At 43.8% G+C, this 20,687-nt stretch overlaps 1 protein-coding gene across 1 annotated transcript; it reads left to right on the top strand.

Annotated features, from left to right (window-relative positions):
- The first annotated feature begins 514 nt into the window (after window positions 1-514).
- Window positions 515-17,015, top strand: LOC121542406 (ephrin-A1-like). The gene is made up of 5 exons (XM_041851804.1): window positions 515-774; window positions 15,430-15,725; window positions 15,887-15,952; window positions 16,142-16,273; window positions 16,410-17,015. The coding sequence occupies exons 1-5, from the start codon at window positions 677-679 to the stop codon at window positions 16,529-16,531; spliced, it is 714 nt and encodes a 237-aa protein (XP_041707738.1). The 5' UTR covers window positions 515-676; the 3' UTR covers window positions 16,532-17,015.
- Window positions 17,016-20,687: the final 3,672 nt, after the last annotated feature.

Below are 20,687 nucleotides of genomic sequence, written 5' to 3'. Positions count from 1 at the left end.
TGGCTACAGGGGATCCAGAAGATTAGCTACACAGATAACATCTTAAGGATTTAATAGGATAACATCTGACTGACCGAAACAGTCACAGACGGGCTCTCCTAGAACATTTAGGTAGACTTATACCTTACATTACATTATACTCACTTATTTTCTCAAGTATACCATAGTATTGCTATTTCACATTGTCGTGTTGTTGAATATGTAGGCCTATAATTAATCAAGGGAAAACAATTCTGCAAGTTTTGCATTCATGACTAAAATTCTAAGACAAAACTTTTGGTCACAACAAAAGAAACACAAAAACTATTTTGAGTGCTTCATAAATTTATTTCAATGTCATAGAAATAGCTATTAGCCTATATATTTCGGTCCATAGCTTTGATTATATCATATAGATTGGATAAAGTGTTCATGGCGTCTCTAGGGGCGTTTTGCCCGCTGCTATTGGCTATACAACCAGGAGAGGCGTGGCTCGGTTAGACAAAACAGTCAACGCGCCTCGGTCTCAACCAAACAGAAGAGCAATAGACCAGCACAACTATCATACATTTATTTTTAAGTCACGTTTTTGATTACCAACATCAACTTTATTTGTTTTGATAGTGTGCACTACCTGACAGTATTTGTCGGCGTTTCGTTTTGTTCCGGTTCTTGATCTGGTCCTAAATCAGCAGCTATGGATTTGGTGTGGCTGGTATGTTTGGCAGTGAGCTTCGGAACCTGGTTAGCCTCTGCAGAGAGACACAGCGTCTTCTGGAATAGCACAAACCCAAAGTAAGTTTTGTTTTTAATCTCTTTCTCTCTATCTATCTCGCTCTCTCTTTGTGTGTGTGTGTGTGTGTGTGTGTGTGTGTGTGTGTGTGTGTGTGTGTGTGTGTGTGTGTGTGTGTGTGTGTGTGTGTGTGTGTGTGTGTGTGTGTGTGTGTGTGCGTATTTTGGTGTAGCACACATTAAAAGAGCGTGTGATTTGTGTGTTTACGCGCACCTAGTGCTCAACTCACTTTGAGAATGCTTATTTGACACTATACTAGGCCTACTCAACTACACTTTATGTCATGAGATAAATACTGTTTGTGTGTCATCCACTCAATGGATAGCCTACGCGCTGAATTTCCTCGGTTCTTTATCAGACATCACACCCCACTGGGCACACACGGCCTGGTTGAATCAACGTTGATTGCACTTCATTTCAATGAAATTATGTTGAACCTATGTGGAATAGACGTTGAATTGACCTCTGTCCAGTGGGACTCAATTTGATGACATCTGGATTTTGGTATTGCTTTTATTTCTTACACTTGTAGGCTATTAGTTGTAGGCTGTGTGCCTTGTTGTATTAACTGTCTGGTTGCCCCTTTAACCAGGTAACAGGATTGAAATTAGGCCAGTTGCCACCAGGGCATAAACAGAGACAGAGGTGGAGATTGGGATCGAATTCTGAAACAGCTTGACAGACAGAATCAACCCTATATATAACCCCGATACACAGACAGACACCCTCACACAACATAGCATAAAAATGAATAGGCTGTCATGAACCAACTCGACCTGAGTGTCTGAATACAGGCTATATTTCTGTCTGTGTTTCACTCTATTGGTACTGCTGACAGTCTGACATTTCAGATCTCCAAAAGTTGTTGTGTCTGTCTGTGTGTGTGTGTGTGATGTCCAATGCTGATTGTTTTGTTTTGGGGTCAGAAATTGTAACACTACCCAGCCACTCAGTGGGATCAATGGAGCTTGACAGGCGTTTGAGAGGCCGTGTGATTTATTGAGCTTTTAGCGCAAAACTGAAGATGGCGAGAAAGAAGGATGGATTATTTTATAGAGAAAATGGAAAGCAAAGACTGAGGGGTCACGGTTTCAGCCGACTCTGGTCGATATTATTGTACCTTATTATCGCAAGGTCAAAATTCATTACGGCCTTTTTGTGTTGCCTTAATTACATTTGCACTTTCTCTCAGTAGCTTAATTCTCCTTAGGCCAATGATGACGACAGAGCTACATTAGATTTTGTCCGAAATGGGAAAGACATGGTTTTGTAATAATTGATTTAATGACGTTAACACCGGAAAGTTTTGTTGACTAGTTATACCGTCGGTGACGTAATGGGTTTTTGTCGTGTGCTTCACCTGTTTCGCGCGCATGTCTGACTTTACCTGTGTTTGTCGGTATGACATCACCGAGACCGTGGCTCGAGCACAAGGAACACGACTTCTGTTGATCAGGTGATATGAGGAGGAAGAGAAGGATCTGAACTCTTTTTAGGCCATAATGAGATAAGAAAGAGGTCATAGAGGAGAAATCAGAGCTTCAGATTTTCGGGTCAAGTGAGAATTGCTATAAAGGCCGGAGAAATACAAAGTGAACAGAAAGAACACTTGATTGAGGGGCAGTGGTCTGAGTCAAAGTGTTTGTGGGCATATTATGTGTGTTCTTTTAATCCGGCTCTGGACTACATTCCCACTCTAACTTGCGTTGCATAACAACAACAAGAAAAATCATAATGTAACACACTGATCCTTTTCGTAGCAGACTAAAGATAGACTAGCACACAGACACACACACACACATAACCAGACATAGAAATATGTTCACACATCAAACAAGCATGTTCAGACACACTGTCTCACATACACATTGACACAGTCACACATAACAAAAACAAACTACATGGAAACTCGCCATGCCAGTTTGATGTGGGAGCAGTGATGCGCTCAGTGTCCAATGGTGCAAAAGATTGTTTACTAAAGACCGATAGGCTCACACTGATAACTATTACTCATGATATAATCTCTACTCACACATTCTGTACTGCACGTCTCACACACACACACACACACACATTGGTTTTTCCCAGAAGTCTTTATCTAAAGTCTCTGAAAACCTCCAACTGGAACTCAGTGAATGTGGTTCAGAAGGAGAATAATCACTGTTAAAATGAAGACTTAATCCTAGTCTGGCCCGTACCAACCCGCTATTTTTACCACATTTTTACTGTATAATCTCTCTTCCTCCTCTAATCCCTCATTTTCAGAGTTTCCTTCTTTCTTTTTCAACCACTTTTTTTTTTTCAAACTCTCTTTCTATCTCTCTTTCTCTCTGGGCAGTTTTCAGCCTGAAAGCCCAATCAGGTCCCTCAACTGTCGTCCCACTTTACACTGTGTCTCAACCACCTGATTCACTCCCATGTGATCAATCTGTCAGTCAGACAGACAGCCAGTGAATCAGTGAGTCTAATAGATTCCTGACTGATTAATCTAAAGTGATCAGGTGTAAACTGATGTGTACTGACTGACTCCAGATGGTAACACACAGATCGCTCAGTGTGTGTGTGTGTACAGTTGTCAGTCTCCGACCTGACCGTTGTAGAAATGGGTTTTTCGCAGTCTGTTCCAACCTTGTTTTATAGACTACTGTGTGTGTGTGAGAGAGACAGGGCTTGTTTCGACCTGATCCAACAGCTTAATCATTTGTTTTGGCGCAATGCATTGTTACTGGAAGTGTTTTTTTGTTTTTGACCGAGTGTGTAGTGTTGCCTGAACTCCAATGTCAGAGAAAGGGAGGGGCACTGATAAATCAGTGACTCACACACACATTCATGCACGCACACACACACACACACATATACATACACACACACACACACTCTCGTGGGGCACGAGGGAGGAGTTGGGTGTTAATATTAGTCGCAGCCAGCATTCCACATTGCCCCGTTACTGTACTCAACTCTGTCAGCTGTGTTCGACCCCCTCCCTCCCTCTTTCCCTCCATCTCTCCCTCCCTCTGTCTGTACCTGTCGGTTCCTCTCTCCATCTCCACTCCCTCACTTCTCCACACCAGCTGGGTCTTCTCTAGCTTGTTATTGCCTGACTATCTCTCTCTCTCTCTTTCGTTCTTTCTGATTCCATGAGTTCATACGTCCACCTCTATCACCTTTTCATGTTCTCCTCTCCCATATAGCTGTATCTTTCTGATTCTGTCTCCTTTTGTCTTTCTCTCTCTCTCTCTCTCTCCCTCTCTCTTTCCCTCTCTCATGTTGTGTTGTTGAGGTGTTGGGCTTGTCTGAACAGATATGTCCTAGAGGAAGAGGTTTAGGGTTGTGGTGGCTGGTGGGGGAAGAGGGAGAGGGTGGTTGTAAAGTTAAATGTATGATTTTCTTCTTTGTTTTAAATCCCTTCTTTGCTCTGGCTATATTCCCCTCCCCTCTCTCTACTCTGAAACCCACCTCTCTCTCTCCCTCCCCCCTCCACTCTCTATATTCTGAAACCCACCGCTCTCTCTCCCTCCCCCCTCCCTCTATTCTGAAACCCACCTCTCTCTCCCTCCCCCTCCCCTCCCTTTATTCTGAAACCCACCTCTCTCTCTCTCTCCCCTCCCTCTATTCTGAAACCCACCTCTCTCTCTCTCTCCCTCCCCTCTCTATTCTGAAACCCACCTCTAAATGTTCAATTCAATTTAAGGGCTTTATTGGCATGGGAAACATATGTTTACATTGCCAAAGCAAGTGAAATAGGTAATAAACAAAAGTGAAATGAACAATAAAAAATGAACAGTAAACATTACACTCACAAAACATTACACCCACCTCTCTCTCTCCCCCCTCCCTCCCACCTCATCTGTTGCTCTGGGTCTCTAATCCTACAGCAGAATGAGGGAGAAACACACACACAGATTACAGACGATCTGAGCTGTAATCTGACTAGCTGACCTATCCACACAAAAATCCTCATCGTCTTTCTGCTGCTTTTTATATTTAGAATAGATGATATCCCTGTTATCGCTCTGGCATAACAGACGTGGGTGGGGGGTTGTTAGTAAATCTGAAGCTCCTCAATGTGTAGAGGAACATATCCTACATAGAACAATCAGTTAAAGGAGCCAATAGGATAGCGCCATTCAGTCAGCCAGCTACACAGCTTATAGTTCTGTCCATTCAATCACATCTAGGCCTGTAGCTTGTTTCCTGCTGACATAACAGCTGTCTTACCTAACACTCTCTCACACACATATTATCGTGGATGTAACAAAAAACAACATTTTACCGTGTTTTTAAAACCCAAAATACTTCATTAGCCCCAACCCCCGCCCCCCCCTTACCAACCTTCTATCTCAGCTCTTCCTCTCGCCTCCTTATCTATGGTCCAGACTTCCTCTCTCTCTCCGTCGGTCTCTCTCTTTCTCAAAGACCCTGCTCTGTTTTCCTGAGTAGTTTCCCACACAGATCACAGCAGCTTGCTGTGTCTCCCCACTTATTGTTTGACTCAATTCTACAATACTGAGGACTGCTTTATCCTCACGTTATCACGTTGTTTGTGTGTGTGTACAGTATCTTCATGTAGCGTTTCAGAGATAGCTCTCTGTCGCCCCCTAAGGGCCAGTTCCAGTCTCAGCTCAGCTCAGGCCTGACTGACTTCTCTGTTTGAAGCAGCCGGGATATTCCCAACAATTTTTGCAATTCATGACATGTCTTTTAAATTCACATTGAATTAATGAAAATTGTTTTAACCCCAACTGTGTTATTCTGTATAATCCAGATTGAAGCCAGGGTTAGTTGGAATACAATCCTCCTGGTTGATTGACCTGTGAGTCTAGATGGGGGCAAACACAAAAAGGGGGATGGGTAGAGGTTAAAAGAGAGGAAGGGATTTGTGTTGAGAAATTAGGCCGTCATGAAGAGTTCTGAGCTCTGATATGTTAACTTTTAAGAGAGAGGGAAGAATAGAGGAGAGATGGACGGAGGGGGATGGGTTAATTTAGAGAGCATAAAGGAGAGACAGACGGAGGGAGGCGAGATGAGACATTGATGGATGGAGGGAGGGGAGAAATGTGGGATTGAATGAGTGAGAAACGGTTGTGTTGACATTTTTAAAGGCTCTCCAACCCTGCAATTCTGAATCAAGAATCACACACACCATAAATAGATGGTGGTAGTAATAAGTGGAGTCTGGATGTGATAATGGTGGTTGGGACAGAATGATTAGACTCCTGGTATTCTGATCTGTTGGAGCGTGACAGACAGAAGAGTAACCTCTTTGGAACTCTCCTCTCGGGAGAGAGAATGTGGGAGATTAGAATAGAGGGTGTTCTAGAGAGGTTCTAATAGGGTAGTTAGTGAATAATACTGTATTAGTGGATAAAAGGACTAAAGCCCAGATTACAACTGACAGCCCTATACCCTCTCAGAATTGAGGTGTGAATGTGGGATACCACAGTGAATTAATAGGGTAATTTATACGCCTGTGTGTGCAGATTTTATAGTCGTATGGTGTGAGAGCTTTCTATTCCACGGACTCTCACAAACCCCAGAAGCCTTGTCATGACATTCCTCCAGTGTGTTCGTGTTGCTGACTACCTGCGGAGTATATGGTGGGATTGCATCTGGGTTTTGTTAACAGTGCTGACTCACCTTCAGACCCGCTGAGACTCTCCCTTGCAGGGTCAGTGGGAGTGTGTATGAGGATTCTGACCCTGAACTCTAACCCCTGTGACCTGTCTGACAGTTTGTAACATTCCTCAAAGAACGAGAGGAGGAGGAGGAGGAGGAGGAGACAGACAGAGAGAGAGAAAGGAGAGCATTTTTTTTGGTGATTTTTAAATGGAAAACACACAGAGGACAGATGGAGGGATAGTAGGGAGAGAGGAGAGATATGCCTATAAGTACGGAAAGAAGGGAAGAGAAGAGAGGGGTGAGAGGTGACACTAGAGAGAAGAGATGTGATATAACAGTAAGAGATGAGGAAAGGACTTCAAAGCTGTTGAGAAGTTAATGAGGTGTTAAACAACTCATCCAATCACCCTACTGTCATAACCATTTACCAAACACACACATGTGATGCAGTAGCAGCTCTAAGAACTGTTCAGTTCAGAGTAGAGGTGAGGGAAGACTACCTTCAACCCTGGCTGTTTACACACACCTCAGTGACAAACACACAGGCTCTGGTCTGCCCTGATAAACAGATGTGCTCATGTGCCTGGGGCGTGAGGCGGCCTGGATTCTGGTCTTCAGAGAACCCCTCTCTCACACAAACACACCCCTGCCTCTCACACATACGTAGCTATCACATTAACGCGACTCTCACTCTGAGAGAGAGAGAGAGAGAACACGAGAGGAGTCTGGCCCTGTATCAACTGAACTTCTCCCAGATCCCTAGGCTGAGGTGGCATGCATGCACGCGCTCACACAAACCTCCCATTGATGATAAGTAAGGCCGTCAACATTACTGTAAATCTAGCTTCATCATGATTATTGTACAATTGGTGGAGAGAAAATTATGGGCAACATGGACCATGTGCAAAATGCTGTGAGCCATAGTAGCTACAACACAGCCTCTCCTTATCAATCAATTTTATTTTATATAGCCCTTCTTACATCAGCTAATATCTCGAAGTGCTGTACAGAAACCCAGCCTAAAACCCCAAACAGCTAGTAATGCAGGTGTAGAAGCACGGTGGCTAGGAAAAACTCCCTAGAAAGGCAAAACCTAGGAAGAAACCTAGAGAGGAACCAGGCTATGAGGGGTGGCCAGTCCTCTTCTGGCTGTGCCGGGTGGAGATTATAACAGAACCATGCCAAGATGTTCAAAAATGTTCATAAGTGACAAGCATGGTCAAATAATAATCAGGAATAAATCTCAGTTGGCTTTTCATAGCCGATCATTAGAGTTTAAAACAGCAGGTCTGGGACAGGTAGGGGTTCCATAACCGCAGGCAGAACAGTTTAAACTGGAATAGCAGCAAGGCCAGGCGGACTGGGGACAGCAAGGAGTCACCACGGCCGGTAGTCCCGACCGTATGGTCCTAGGGCTCAGGTCTCTCAGTTGGCTTTTCATAGCCGATCATTTAGAGTTGAAAACAGCAGGTCTGGGACAGGTAGGGGTTTCGTAGCCGCAGGCAGAACAGTTGAAACTGGAATAGCAGCAAGGCCAGGCGGACTGGGGACAGCAAGGTGTCATCATGCCCGGTAGTCCTGACGTATGGTCCTAGGGCTCAGGTTCTCAGAGAGAAAGAGAGAACGAGAGAATTAGAGAGAGCATACTTAAATTCACACAGGACACTGGATAAGACAGGAGAAGTACTCCAGGTATAACCAACTAACCCCAGCCCCCCGACACATAAACTACTGCAGCATAAATACTGGAGGCTGAGACAGGAGCGGTCCGGAGACACTGTGGCCCCATCCGAAGAAACCCCGGACAGGGCCAAACAGGAAGGATATAACCCCACCCACTCCGCCAAAGCACAGCCCCCGCACCACTAGAGGGATATCCCCAACCACCAACTTACAATCCTGAGACAAGGCCGAGTATAGCCCACAGAGGTCTCCACCACAGCACAAACCAAGGGGGGGCGCCAACCCAGACAGGAAGATCACGTCAGTAACTCAACCCACTCAAGTGACGCACCCCTCCCAGGGACGGCATGAAAGAGCACCAGCAAGCCAGTGACTCAGCCCCTGCAACAGGGTTAGAGGCAGAGAACCCCAGTGGAGAGGGGAACCGGCCCGGCAGAGACAGCAAGGGCTGTTCGTTGCTCCAGCCTTTCCGTTCACCTTCACACTCCTGGGCCAGACTACACTCAATCATATGACCTACTGAAGAGATAAGTCTTCAGTAAAGACTTAAAGGTTGAGACCGAGTCTGCGTCTCTCACATGGGTAGGCAGACTGTTCCATAAAAATGGAGATCTATAGGAGAAAGCCCTGCCTCCCGCTGTTTGCTTAGAAATTCTAGGGACAATTAGGAGGCCTGCGTCTTGTGACCGTAGCGTACGTATTGGTATGTACGGCAGGACCAACTCGGAAAGATAGGTAGGAGCAAGCCCATGTAACGCTTTATAGGTTAACAGTAAAACCTTGAAATCAGCCCTTGCCTTAACAGGAAGCCAGTGTAGGGAAGCTAGCACTGGAGTAATATGATCAAATTTCTTGGTTCTAGTCAGGATTCTAGCAGCCGTATTTAGCACTAACTGAAGTTTATTTAGTGCTTTATCCGGGTAGCCGGAAAATAGAGCATTGCAGTAGTCTAATCTAGAAGTAACAAATGCATGGATTAATTTTTCTGCATCATTTTTGGACAGAAAATTTCTGATTTTTGCAATGTTACGTAGATGGAAAAAAGCTGTCCTTGAAACAGTCTTGATATGTTCGTCAAAAGAGAGATCAGGGTCAAGAGTAACGCCTAGGTCCTTCACAGTTTTATTTGAGACGACTTTACAACCATCAAGATGAATTGTCAGATTTAACAGAAGATCTCTTTGTTTCTTGGGACCTAGAACAAGCATCTCTGTTTTGTCCGAGTTTAAAAGTAAAAAGTTTTCAGCCATCCACTTCCTTATGTCTGAAACACAGGCTTCTAGCGAGGGCAATTTTGGGGCTTCACCATGCTTCATTGAAATGTACAGCTGTGTGTCATCCGCATAGCAGTGAAAGTTAACATTATGTTTTCGAATAACATCCCCAAGAGGTAAAATATATAGTGAAAACAATAGTGGTCCTAAAACGGAACCTTGAGGAACACCGAAATGTACAGTTGATTTGTCGGAGGACAGACCATTCACAGAGACAAACTGATATCTTTCCGACAGGTAGGATCTAAACCAGGCCAGAACTTGTCCGTGTAGACCAATTTGGGTTTCCAGTCTCTCCAAAAGAATGTGGTGATCGATGGTGTCAAAGGCAGCACTAAGGTCTAGTAGCACGAGGACAGATGCAGAGCCTCGGTCTGACGCCATTAAAAGGTCATTTACCACCTTCACAAGTGCAGTCTCAGTGCTATGATGGGGTCTAAAACCAGACTGAAGCATTTCGTATACATTGTTTGTCTTCAGAAAGGCAGTGAGTTGCTGCGCAACAGCTTTTTCTAAAATTTTTGAGAGGAATGGAAGATTCGATATAGGCCGATAGTTTTTATATTTTCCGGGTCAAGGTTTGGCTTTTTCAAGAGAGGCTTTATCACTGCCACTTTTAGTGAGTTTGGTACACATCCGGTGGATAGAGAGCTGTTTATTATGTTCAACATAGGAGGGCCAAGCACAGGAAGCAGCTCCTTCAGCAGTTTAGTAGGAATAGGATCCAGTATGCAGCTTGAAGGTTTAGAGGCCATGATTATTTTCATCATTGTGTCAAGAGATATAGTACTAAAACACTTAAGTGTCTCTCCCGATCCCAGGCCCTCGCAGATCTGTGCAGATCCAGGACAGCTAAGCCCTGGAGGAATACGCAGATTCAAAGAGGAGTCCGTAATTTGCTTTCTAATGGTCATGATCTTTTCCTCAAAGAAGTTCATGAATTTATCACTGCTGAAGTGAAAACCATCCTCTCTTGGGGAATGCTGCTTTTTAGTTAGCTTTGCAACAGTATCAAAAAGAAATTTTGGATTGTTCTTATTTTCCTCGATTAATTTGGAAAAGTAGGATGATCGAGCAGCAGTGAGGGCTCTTCGGTACTGCACGGTACTGTCTTTCCAAGCTAGTCGGAAGACTTCCAGTTTGGTGTGGCGCCATTTCCGTTCCAATTTCCTGGAAGCTTGCTTCAAAGCTCGGGTATTTTCTGTATACCAGGGAGCTAGTTTCTTATGACAAATGTTTTTCGTTTTTAGGGGTGCAACTGCATCTAGGGTATTGCGCAAGGTTAAATTGAGTTCCTCAGTTAAGTGGTTAACTGATTTTTGTCCTCTGACGTCCTTGGGTAGGCAGAAGGAGTCTGGAAGGGCATCAATGAATTTTTGTGTTGTCTGAGAATTTATAGCACGACTTTTGATGCTCCTTGGTTGGGGTCTGAGCAGATTATTTGTTGCGATTGCAAACGTAATAAAATGGTGGTCCGATAGTCCAGGATTTTGTGGAAAAACATTAAGATCTACAACATTTATTCCATGGGACAAAACTAGGTCCAGAGTATGACTGTGGCAGTGAGTAGGTCCAGAGACATGTTGGACAAAACCCACTGAGTCGATAATGGCTCCGAAAGACTTTTGGAGTGGGTCTGTGGACTTCTCCATGTGAATATTAAAATCACCAAAAATTAGAATATGATCTGCTATGACTACAAGGTCTGATAGGAATTCAGGAAACTCAGAGAGGAACGCTGTATATGGCCCAGGAGGCCTGTAAACAGTAGCTATAAAAAGTGATTGAGTAGGCTGCATAGATTTCATGACTAGAAGCTCGAAAGATGAAAACGTCATTTTTTTTTGTAAATTGAAATTTGCTATCGTAAATGTTAGCAACACCTCCGCCTTTGCGGGATGCACGGGGAATATGGTCACTAGTGTAACCAGGAGGTGAGGCCTCATTTAACACAGCAAATTCATCAGGCTTAAGCCATGTTTCAGTCAGGCCAATCACATCAAGATTATGATCAGTGATTAGTTCATTGACTATGACTGCCTTTGAAGTGAGGGATCTAACATTAAGTAACCCTATTTTGAGATGTGAGGTATCACGATCTCTTTCAATAATGGCAGGAATGGAGGAGGTCTTTATCCTAATAAGATTGCTAGGGTGAACACCACCATGTTTAGTTTTGCCCAACCTAGGTCGAGGCACAGACACAGTCTCAATGGGTATGGCTGAGCTGACTACACTGACTATGCTATTGGCAGACTCCACTAAGCTGGCAGGTTGGCTAACAGCCTGCTGCCTGGCCTGCACCCTATTTCACTGTGGGGCTAGAGGAGTTAGAGCCCTATCTATGTTGGTAGATAAGAGGAGAGCACCCCTCCAGTTAGGATGGAGTCCGTCACTCCTCAGCAGGTCAGGCTTGATCCTGTTTGTGGGTGAGTCCCAGAAAGAGGGCCAATTATCCACAAATGTTATCTTTTGGGAGGGGCAGAAAACAGTTTTCAACCAGCGATTGAGTGCTGAGACTCTGCTGTAGAGCTCGTCACTTCCCCTAACTGGGAGGGGGCCAGAGACAATTACTCGATGCCGACACATCTTTCTAGCTGATTTACACGCTGAAGCTATGTTGCACTTGGTGACCTCTGACTGTTTCATCCTAACATCGTTGGTGCCGACGTGGATAACAATATCTCTATACTCTCTACACTCGCCAGTTTTAGCTTTAGCCAGCACCATCTTTAGATTAGCCTTAACGTCGGTAGCCCTGCCCCCTGGTAAACAGTGTATGATCGCTGGGTGATTCGTTTTAAGTCTAATACTGCGGGTAATGGAGTCGCCAATGACTAGGGTTTTCAATTTGTCAGAGCTAATGGTGGGAGCCTTCGGAGTCTCAGACCCCGTAACGGGAGGAGTAGAGACTAGAGAAGACTCAGACTCAGACTCCGACTCGCTACATAATGGGGAAAACCGGTTGAAGGTTTCTGTCGGCTGAATGAGCGACACCGGTTGAGCATTCCAACAGTATTTCCCTCCAGAAGCCATGAGAAAGTTGTCCGGCTGCGGGGACTGTGCGGGGGGATTTATACTAACATTACTGTCTGTACTTACTGGTGGCACAGACGCTGTTTCTTCCTTTCCTACACTGATATTACCCTTGCCTAACGATTGCGTCTGAAGCTGGGCTTGTAGCACAGCTATTCTCGCCGTAAGGCGAGAATTCTCCTGTATATTATGAGTACAGCGACTGCAATTAGAAGACATCATGTTAATGTTACTACTTAGCTTCGGCTGTTGAAGATGTTGATGAACCATGTCCAGATAAAGCGTCCGGAGTGGAAAAAGTTGAATAAGGGAAAAAAGTTGCGATGGAAAAAAGGAAAATAACGTAAAGTTGGCAGCTAAAACGCACAGGAAAATGACTCTTCTGTCTCGGGATAAACGTCCGGTGAAAAAAGTTTAACGAAAAAGATGAGTGAGGACAAAACTAAAAAGTTGGTAAATTTGTTGAACACAGAGATTGATTAAACGTTTATTAAAAGTAAAACGTGAATAGTTTGTTAGGTAGCCAAGTAGCAACAAACAGCAGAGCAGCACGGAGACAATGCGGAAGCGAGACGGAAGTCACGATAAGTAGACTTATCAGGTCTACATCAGCCTCTACTAGTGAGCAGAGGACACTGAGCACAGCCCTTGGGGGTAGAGGGGGTGAAGGGTGGGGGGCAGACTGGAGTCTAGTCAGCACCAGGGTTTATGTATTTTGGGGGGTAATTACACCCTATTCAGACCCCCTCCTCCCTTTGTGGGGAACAGCTTGGCCCCAGACCCAAATAGCTTTTAATTAAGTAAGCTTCAGAAGAGCGAAATATTTCTGAAAGTGTGATTGTTTGTAGTGACTGAGATTAGCAACAGAATATGTGTTTTGACAGCTTTTAGACAAGAACATGTTTATACGGAGAAGCTGTGGTTAGTGAACAAGGAGAGAGTGTGGGAATCAAGTGGATTCCATTCAGTTAGGAAAGTCTCTTCACTCTGTACTGTAGCAGTGCAGTTCTCTCCTGCCGTTCGTCTCAACCCTGTCATTACCAGTCTGAGTCAAGTAAAAGAAATAAGAAAGGAAAACAGATTTGTTTGTCAATTAAAGTGCTTTAACCGCAGACCGGTGTGTGTGTGCATGCGAAGGCTAAGCCAAAGATATCCATCCTGTTTGAAATGGCATTGATTACAAGTGGTGTGAGAAAGAGGCTAATCTATCTATTAGCCCTGGCAAATGAGCCTAGGTACGGGCTCTGCTAACAATGCATGTTATGACAGGCAGGTTACTCTCTCTAGGTCTCTCTCTCACACAAACAGACACATACACACACACACAGTGGCAGGGGGATTAAGGGGGGTTAGGGACCCACATGGAGCCAGTGTGTCTCACTTAACAAGGACAACAACAACAGGAGAGAAAGGAAGGAGGGTTGAAAGGAGGGAAGGAGGCAGGATGGTCACAGATACCTCCTGTTCTAGGCTTTGATGCTTGGGCACACACTAACACAACATAATGAACTGGGTTCTTCACACTTTCTCTCTCTCATACACACAACTTGTGTATACATTACTATGAGCCCGTCCTCCCCAATTAAAGTGCCACCAGCCGCCTGTGATACAGACACTCTGTCTCATGGCACTGAAAAACCGCTTCTATCTCAAGGCCATCAGACTGTTAAATAGCCATCACTAGTCGGGTACCACCCGGTTACTCAATCCTGCACCTTAGAGGCTGCTGCCCTGTATACATAGACATGGAATCACTGGCCACTTTAATAATGGAACACTAGTCACTTTAATAATGTTTATCTACTGCTTTACTCATTTCATATGTATATACTGTATTCTATTCTACTGTATTTAGTCAATGCCACTCCGACATTGCTCGTCCTAATATTTATATATTTCTTAATTCTATTATTTTACTTTTAGATTTGTGTGTATTGAATTGTTATATACTACTGCACTGTTAGAGCTAGGAACACAAGCATTTCGCTACACCTGCAATAACATCTGCTATGTGTATGTGACCAATAAAATGTGATGTATGTGGCATGATGTTTGTGCTGCAGCCTGTGTGCATGTCTGTTTTTTATTTTTATTTTTTATTTAAGCTTTATTTAACTAGGCAAGTCAGTTTTGAACAAATTCTTATTTACAATGATAGCCCAGGGCTAACAAGCTCTTACCCACAAACTCAACCTCTCTTCCAGAAAAGTGTGTGTGTACCCTGCCAGCACCACTGACTCAACTCGCCAACACAACTCATAGTCCCTGTGTGAGCTGAATCCTAATAGGCGAAAGGGAGAGAAAGGGAGAGAAAGAGATTCAATGACTTGTGCAGACAGAGCATATATAGATATGACAGACAGACCGAGACAGAGAGAGAGACCGAAGGAGTGGGAGAATCTGTCACTCAGAGTCTTGTCTCCATGAATACAGGTGGCCAGTGAAACTCTACCCTTAAAACAACATGAGTGGACCGCTCCAGAAAACAGATGAGAGGGAGAGAGCGCGTTAAGGAGGGATAGGCAGAAAGCGTGTAGTGGTGTGTTCTTGTCTAAATAAATACATCAAACAAGTTCAGCTAGTGACTCCTGATTGGCTACTCACTAATTCTCATTGTCTGGGTGACATGTCTACACCAGTCTCGCATCAGGACACTCACGCAATCACACATAAGTGCTGCAGGTGCAAATACACACACACTCTGTTTGGGCTGAGTCATAGCAGCTTTTTGTGTTTATGATTGTCCTTGAGTGTGTTTATTATGAGAGTGTGTGTGTTTGTTTAAGTCGGTTCTTCCATACGTGTTTGTTCATGTGAGTGGAACAGGACACACAAACATGGGCTCAACTCTGTCATCCGGCAGGTGTCTGGCTGGGAATGGGCCGTGATGATATTTCATAATGTTACATTTGTTCCTTCGGTCAGTCAGAGATGACGGTCAGTCAGAGATAACACGAGGACTGCTAGATGTAAGGTCATCTAAACATAATAGCCAGTCATGTCACTAACCTCTCTCCTCCTCTTCTTCTCTCTCTCTCTCTCTAGTTTCCTATGGGATGAGTACACAGTGGAGGTGAAAATCAACGACTACCTGGACATTATCTGTCCCCACTACACACGCGGGGAGCTGCCGTCCCAGGAGGCCGAGCGGTATGTGCTGTACATGGTGGAGAGGGAGGACTATGAGGTGTGTAAGCCCCACTCCTTCGACCAGCTGCGTTGGGAATGTTCCCGGCCCTTCGCTGCCCATGCCCCCGAGAGGTTCTCCGAGAAGTTCCAACGCTTCACCCCCTTCACCCTGGGCAAGGAGTTCAGACAGGGAGAGAGCTACTACTATATCTGTAAGTGTATCAATACTACAGTACTACTACTCATTTACTTATACCACTACTATCTATGTGCAGTACTTCTGAATTAATACTACCACTTAACTGTACTATAGACTACTCTAACACAATGCTTGGGTGTTTGTACTAAACCTCCCTCTCTTCTCCCTCTACAGCCAAGCCGCTGCATCACCACGGCCAGGAGTGTCTGAGGCTGAAGGTGGACGTGGTTGGACTTCATGGTGAGCTCACTTCCCCTGTCTCCATCAACATGCTAGCATTAGCCTCTGTTAGCTTTAGCGGGTTTTCCTATGGTAGCATTAGCTTCTGTTAGCATCAGTGGCTAGGCTTAGTTTTCCCCATATTCAGTGATATTCCCGTTGGGTGTTCATACGATGAAGTTCTTACCGATGTCTTCTTGTCCTCTACAGGCTCTGGGAAGGCCAAAGCTGACAAAGGAAAGGATGGAGCGATGGAGAAAGCGATAGATGGAGGAAAGATAGGAGGAGGAGGAGGAGGAGGAGGAGGAGGAGTACACAACCCCTCCAACAGGCTTCCAGCAGGTACGTCTCCCATCTGTCCATCCAGAGAGACAGTCAGATGTACAGCATTGACTCTGGATAGTAGAAGTACAGTAGAATTGTTCCACTTGTTTCTGATAATAACATGTTCTCTCTGTCTCTCTCTCTCGCTCTCCAGATGACCCTGCTGTGTTGGAGCCTAAGGTCCAGAAGAGTGTGGGTAGTTCAGGTGTTCAGCTGGTCTCCCTGTCGGTCTTCTTCACCCTGTTCCCACTCCTACTATCCCTGTTACTCCACTGAGACTGAGTTACAGACCTAGCTAAAACAGAGACACTGTCAACCCAATGCTGGACATTGGCACAGAGAAGATTTTTATAGATTTTTATATATGCAACTGGACTTAGCTGCGTGTGTGTGTGTACGTGTGATTGGAACGTGGATCGTTCCAGAGACAAGGATCTTCAAGAGTATTTTTGCAATGATTTTTTTCTACATATGTTTTTGTAAATGAAAGAGGGTGGATGGCTATTCTCCCTTTTTTTTTTCTCATGTTCCCTCCATTTGATCTGTTTGGACACTTTTGGACGCCCCACTAAATCTGGAACCTAAATCTACCTGGAAAGTGATGTACTAATCATTATTAGAAAACTGACAAAGGTATAACTGTGTTCATGATTACCCTGAATTGTATTGTAACAGTGATATACAATGAGTGTAAAAAACATTATGAACACCTTCCTAATTTTGAGTTGCACCCCCTTTCGCCCAGAAAATACTCAATTTGTCAGGGCATGGACTCTACAAGGTGTCGAAAGCGTTCCACAGGGATGCTGGCCCATGTTGACTCCAATGCTTCCCACAGTTGTGTCAAGTTGGCTGGATGTCCTTTGGGTGGTGGAACATTCTTGATACACACAGGAAACTGTTGAGCGTGAAAAACCCAGCAGCGTTACAGTTCTTAACACACACAAACCGGTGCGCCTTGTACCTACTACCATACCCCATTCAAAGGCACTTAAATATTTTGTCTTGCCCATTCACCCACTGAACCCACATAAACAATCCATGTCTCAATTGTCTCAAGGCTTAAAAATCCTTCTTTAACCTGTCTCCTCCCCTTTATCTACACTGATTTGAAGGGGATTTAACAAGTGACATTAATAAGGGATCATAGCCTTCACCTGGTCAGTCTGTCATGGAAAGAGCAGGTGTTCCTAATGATTTGTACACTGTGTATAATCTGGGTACATATTCCCTGTTCAATCTCAAATAGTTTGAGCCAAAGCCTACAGTAATCCTCTGAAACTGCCAGCCTCATGTTTCCTCCTCTACATGTAGAGACTATTGATGATGTATATAGATGTATGTGTATTAGCTGACCGTCCTCTAAGCAGGGTTTATGTCTTGTGTAGTGCAGTAGATACTCAGGTCAATGGGGATGTTTCTTCTTGACATGTCACTCTGGATAAGAGCGTCTGCTAAATGACTAAAATGTAAATGTAATGTCACTCAAATCAAACTAAAGTTTATTTGTCACGTGCACAGGATACAGCAGATGTGAACAGTACAGTAAAATGCTTACTTGCAAGCTCTTCCTCAACAATGCAGTATTCAAGTATAATTCACTGTACAAAACCCAATGATGTGACAGAGATACATACTCTAAAGCACAGATTAGCACACACTAGTACAAAACACACATTCTATGTTGTAGATATACACAGATAGATATCTACATAACCAGATCCTCTGTCATCAAGTTGGTACAACAGCTTCAAGTGAACAAATTTGTGATTGTTTTGCTTCTGTATTTCTTTATGGTTTAGTGTTGAACAGATGAATGTATAGGAAAGAGATGGAGGGAATGTGAGTTGAGGGGAAGGAGGAGAGCAAAGTGGTAATGACAGGATTCTGAGACTGTGTTGTGATTGCATAGAGGCTGGGAGCTGCGCTTCCTTCCTTTACTGATGGTCATTCCTACCTCTGATATAAGCAACGTCACACAAACAACATAACCGGTACACTGGTCATTATGGTGTGTACAGCATAGGAGGTTGGTGGCACCTTTAATTGGGGAGAATGGGATTGTGGTAATGACTGGAGCGGAATCAGTCGAATGGGATCAAACACATGGTTTCCAGGTGTTTTCTTTTTTTTCTTTTAGGTTTCCAGGTGTTTGATGCCATTCCATTTCCTCCGTTCCGGTCATTATTATGAGCCTCCTGTGGTTTACAGGTATTACACAATAGAATGCATAGGAAATCCCCTACATACACACAACACCTACAGACATACTGTATTGTAACTGTTTTGTTTTCTTGTTTTTGTAAATGTTTGTATGTAAAATTTGTACATTTAGAAAAGTATATGAAAATAACAGCATTTGTTTAAAATGTGAAAACGTTAATGAAATAAAATGTTTGGAGTGATATAATAAATAAAAAAACCTGACATGAGTGCTCTCATTTCCCACATTTTATAACCAAAGGTAAAGAAATTGATGGTCACACTTTTTCAAAGTTGTTACTTTCGACAAAATTCACAGCTGGAGTTTTAAAATTTCACCGTAACATTCTGACATTGGAAAAAAGTGTAAGTTTTGATGGTTGACAAAGGTAACTCTCCAAGCCCATCCATCTGCCCTCTGAAGAAATCTCACCACCTCTCCAACTTCCCCTCTCAGGTCTTTCCCGTGTTCTTTTCTCTCCTTCCCTGACTTTTGCCGTTTCTGTCTTTCATCCTGGGCTGGTTTGCCCTGGCCAGAACATCACAGCCCTGTGGCTAAACGTCTGTGTGGAGAGGGATGAGGGGGGTGACAGGAGACCACGAGCAAACTGACACCCGGGTATGAAAGTGTCACTCTCGCTCCCTCCCTCACACTCACCCTTTTGTTTGCCATCTTCTCCCCTCCCTCCCTCTCTCTCTCAATTCAAAGGGCTTTATTGGCATGGGAAACATGTTGACATTGCCAAAGCAAGTGAAATAGATAATAAACAAAAGTAAAATAAACCAAAAATGAACAGTAAACATTACACTCACAGTTCCAAAGGAATAGGGTCATTTTAAATGTCATATGTCTATATACAGTGTTGTAACAATGTGCAAAGAGTTAAAGTACAAAAGGGAAAATAAATCAACATAAATATGGATTGTATTTACAATGGTGTTTGTTCTTCACTGGTTGCCCTTGTGGCAACAAGTCACAAGTCTTGCTGCTGTGATGGCACACTGTGGTATTTCATCCAATAGAAACGGGCATTTATCAAAATTGGATTTTTTTCAAATTCTTTGTGGGTCTGTGTAATCTGAGGGAAATACGTGTCTTTAATATGGTCATACATTTGGCAGGAGGTTAGGAAGTGCAGCTTAGTTTCCACCTCATTTTGTTGGCAGTGTTCACATAGGCAGACATGGCTCTCAAGAGAAGACAGGCTATGGCAGCCTCTCTCAATAGCAAGGCTATGCTCACTGAGTTTGTACATAGTCAAGCTTTCCTTAATTTTGGGTCAGTCACAGTGGTCAGGTATTCTGCCACCGTGTACTCTCTGTTTAGGGCCAAATAGCATTCTAGTTTGCTCTGTTTTTTTGTGTTAATTCTTTCCGATGTGTCACGTAATTACATTTTTGTTTTCTCATGATTTGGTTGGGTCTAATTGTGTTGCTGTCCTGGGGCTATGTGGGGTCTGTTTGTGTTTGTGTTTGTGAACAGAGCCCTAGGACCAGCTTGCTTAGGGGACTCTTCTCCAGGTTAATCTCTATAGGTGATGGCTTTGTTATGGAAGGTTTGGGAATCGCTTCCTTTTAGGTGGTTGTCGAATTTAACAGCTGTTTTCTGGATTTTGTTAATTAGCGTGTATCGGCATAATTCTGCTCTGCATGCATTATTTGGTGTTTTATGTTGTACACTGAGGATATTTTTGCAGAATTCTGCATGCAGTCTCAAATTGGTGTTTTTCCCATTTTGTGAATTCTTGGTTGGTGAGAGGACCCCAGACCTCACAACCATAAATCGCAATGGGTTCTATAACTGATTCAAGTATTTTTTGCCTTATCCTAATTGGTATGTCGAATATTATGTTACTTTTGATGGCGTAGAAGGCCCTTCTTGCCTTGTCTCTCAGATCGTTCACAGCTTTGTGGAAGTTACCTGATGTTTAGGCTGAGGTATGTATCATTTTTTTGTGTGCTCTAGGACAACAGTGTTTAGTTAAAATGTTGTGTTCTTGGCAGCTGGACCTTTTTTGGAACACCATTATTTTTGTCTTAACTGAGATTTACTGTCAGGGCCAAGGTCTGACAGAATCTGTGCAGAAGATGTAGGTGCTGCTGTAGGCCCTCCTTGGTTGGGGACAGAAGCACCAGATCATCAGCAAACAGTAGACATTTGACTTCAGATTCTAGTAGTGTGAGGCCGGGTGCTGCAGACTGTTCTAGTGCCCTCGCCAATCCGTTGATA

Source organism: Coregonus clupeaformis, chromosome 17 (genome assembly GCF_020615455.1).
Source record: "Coregonus clupeaformis isolate EN_2021a chromosome 17, ASM2061545v1, whole genome shotgun sequence".
NCBI lineage: Eukaryota > Metazoa > Chordata > Actinopteri > Salmoniformes > Salmonidae > Coregonus > Coregonus clupeaformis.
The sequence above is the reverse complement of the archived record's forward strand: the minus strand, read 5'-3'. Positions and strand labels throughout refer to the sequence as shown.

What these genes read in the sequence shown, in the direction of transcription:
- LOC121542406 (XM_041851804.1), top strand. Translation starts at nt 677, where the DNA reads ATGGATTTGGTGTGGCTGGTATGTTTGGCAGTGAGCTTCGGAACCTGG. An exon ending in TGGAATAGCACAAACCCAAA is followed by an intron (nt 775 to 15,429) that starts GTAAGTTTTGTT and finishes CTCTCTCTCTAG; the next exon opens with TTTCCTATGGGATGAGTACA. An exon ending in GGACGTGGTTGGACTTCATG is followed by an intron (nt 15,953 to 16,141) that starts GTGAGCTCACTT and finishes TGTCCTCTACAG; the next exon opens with GCTCTGGGAAGGCCAAAGCT.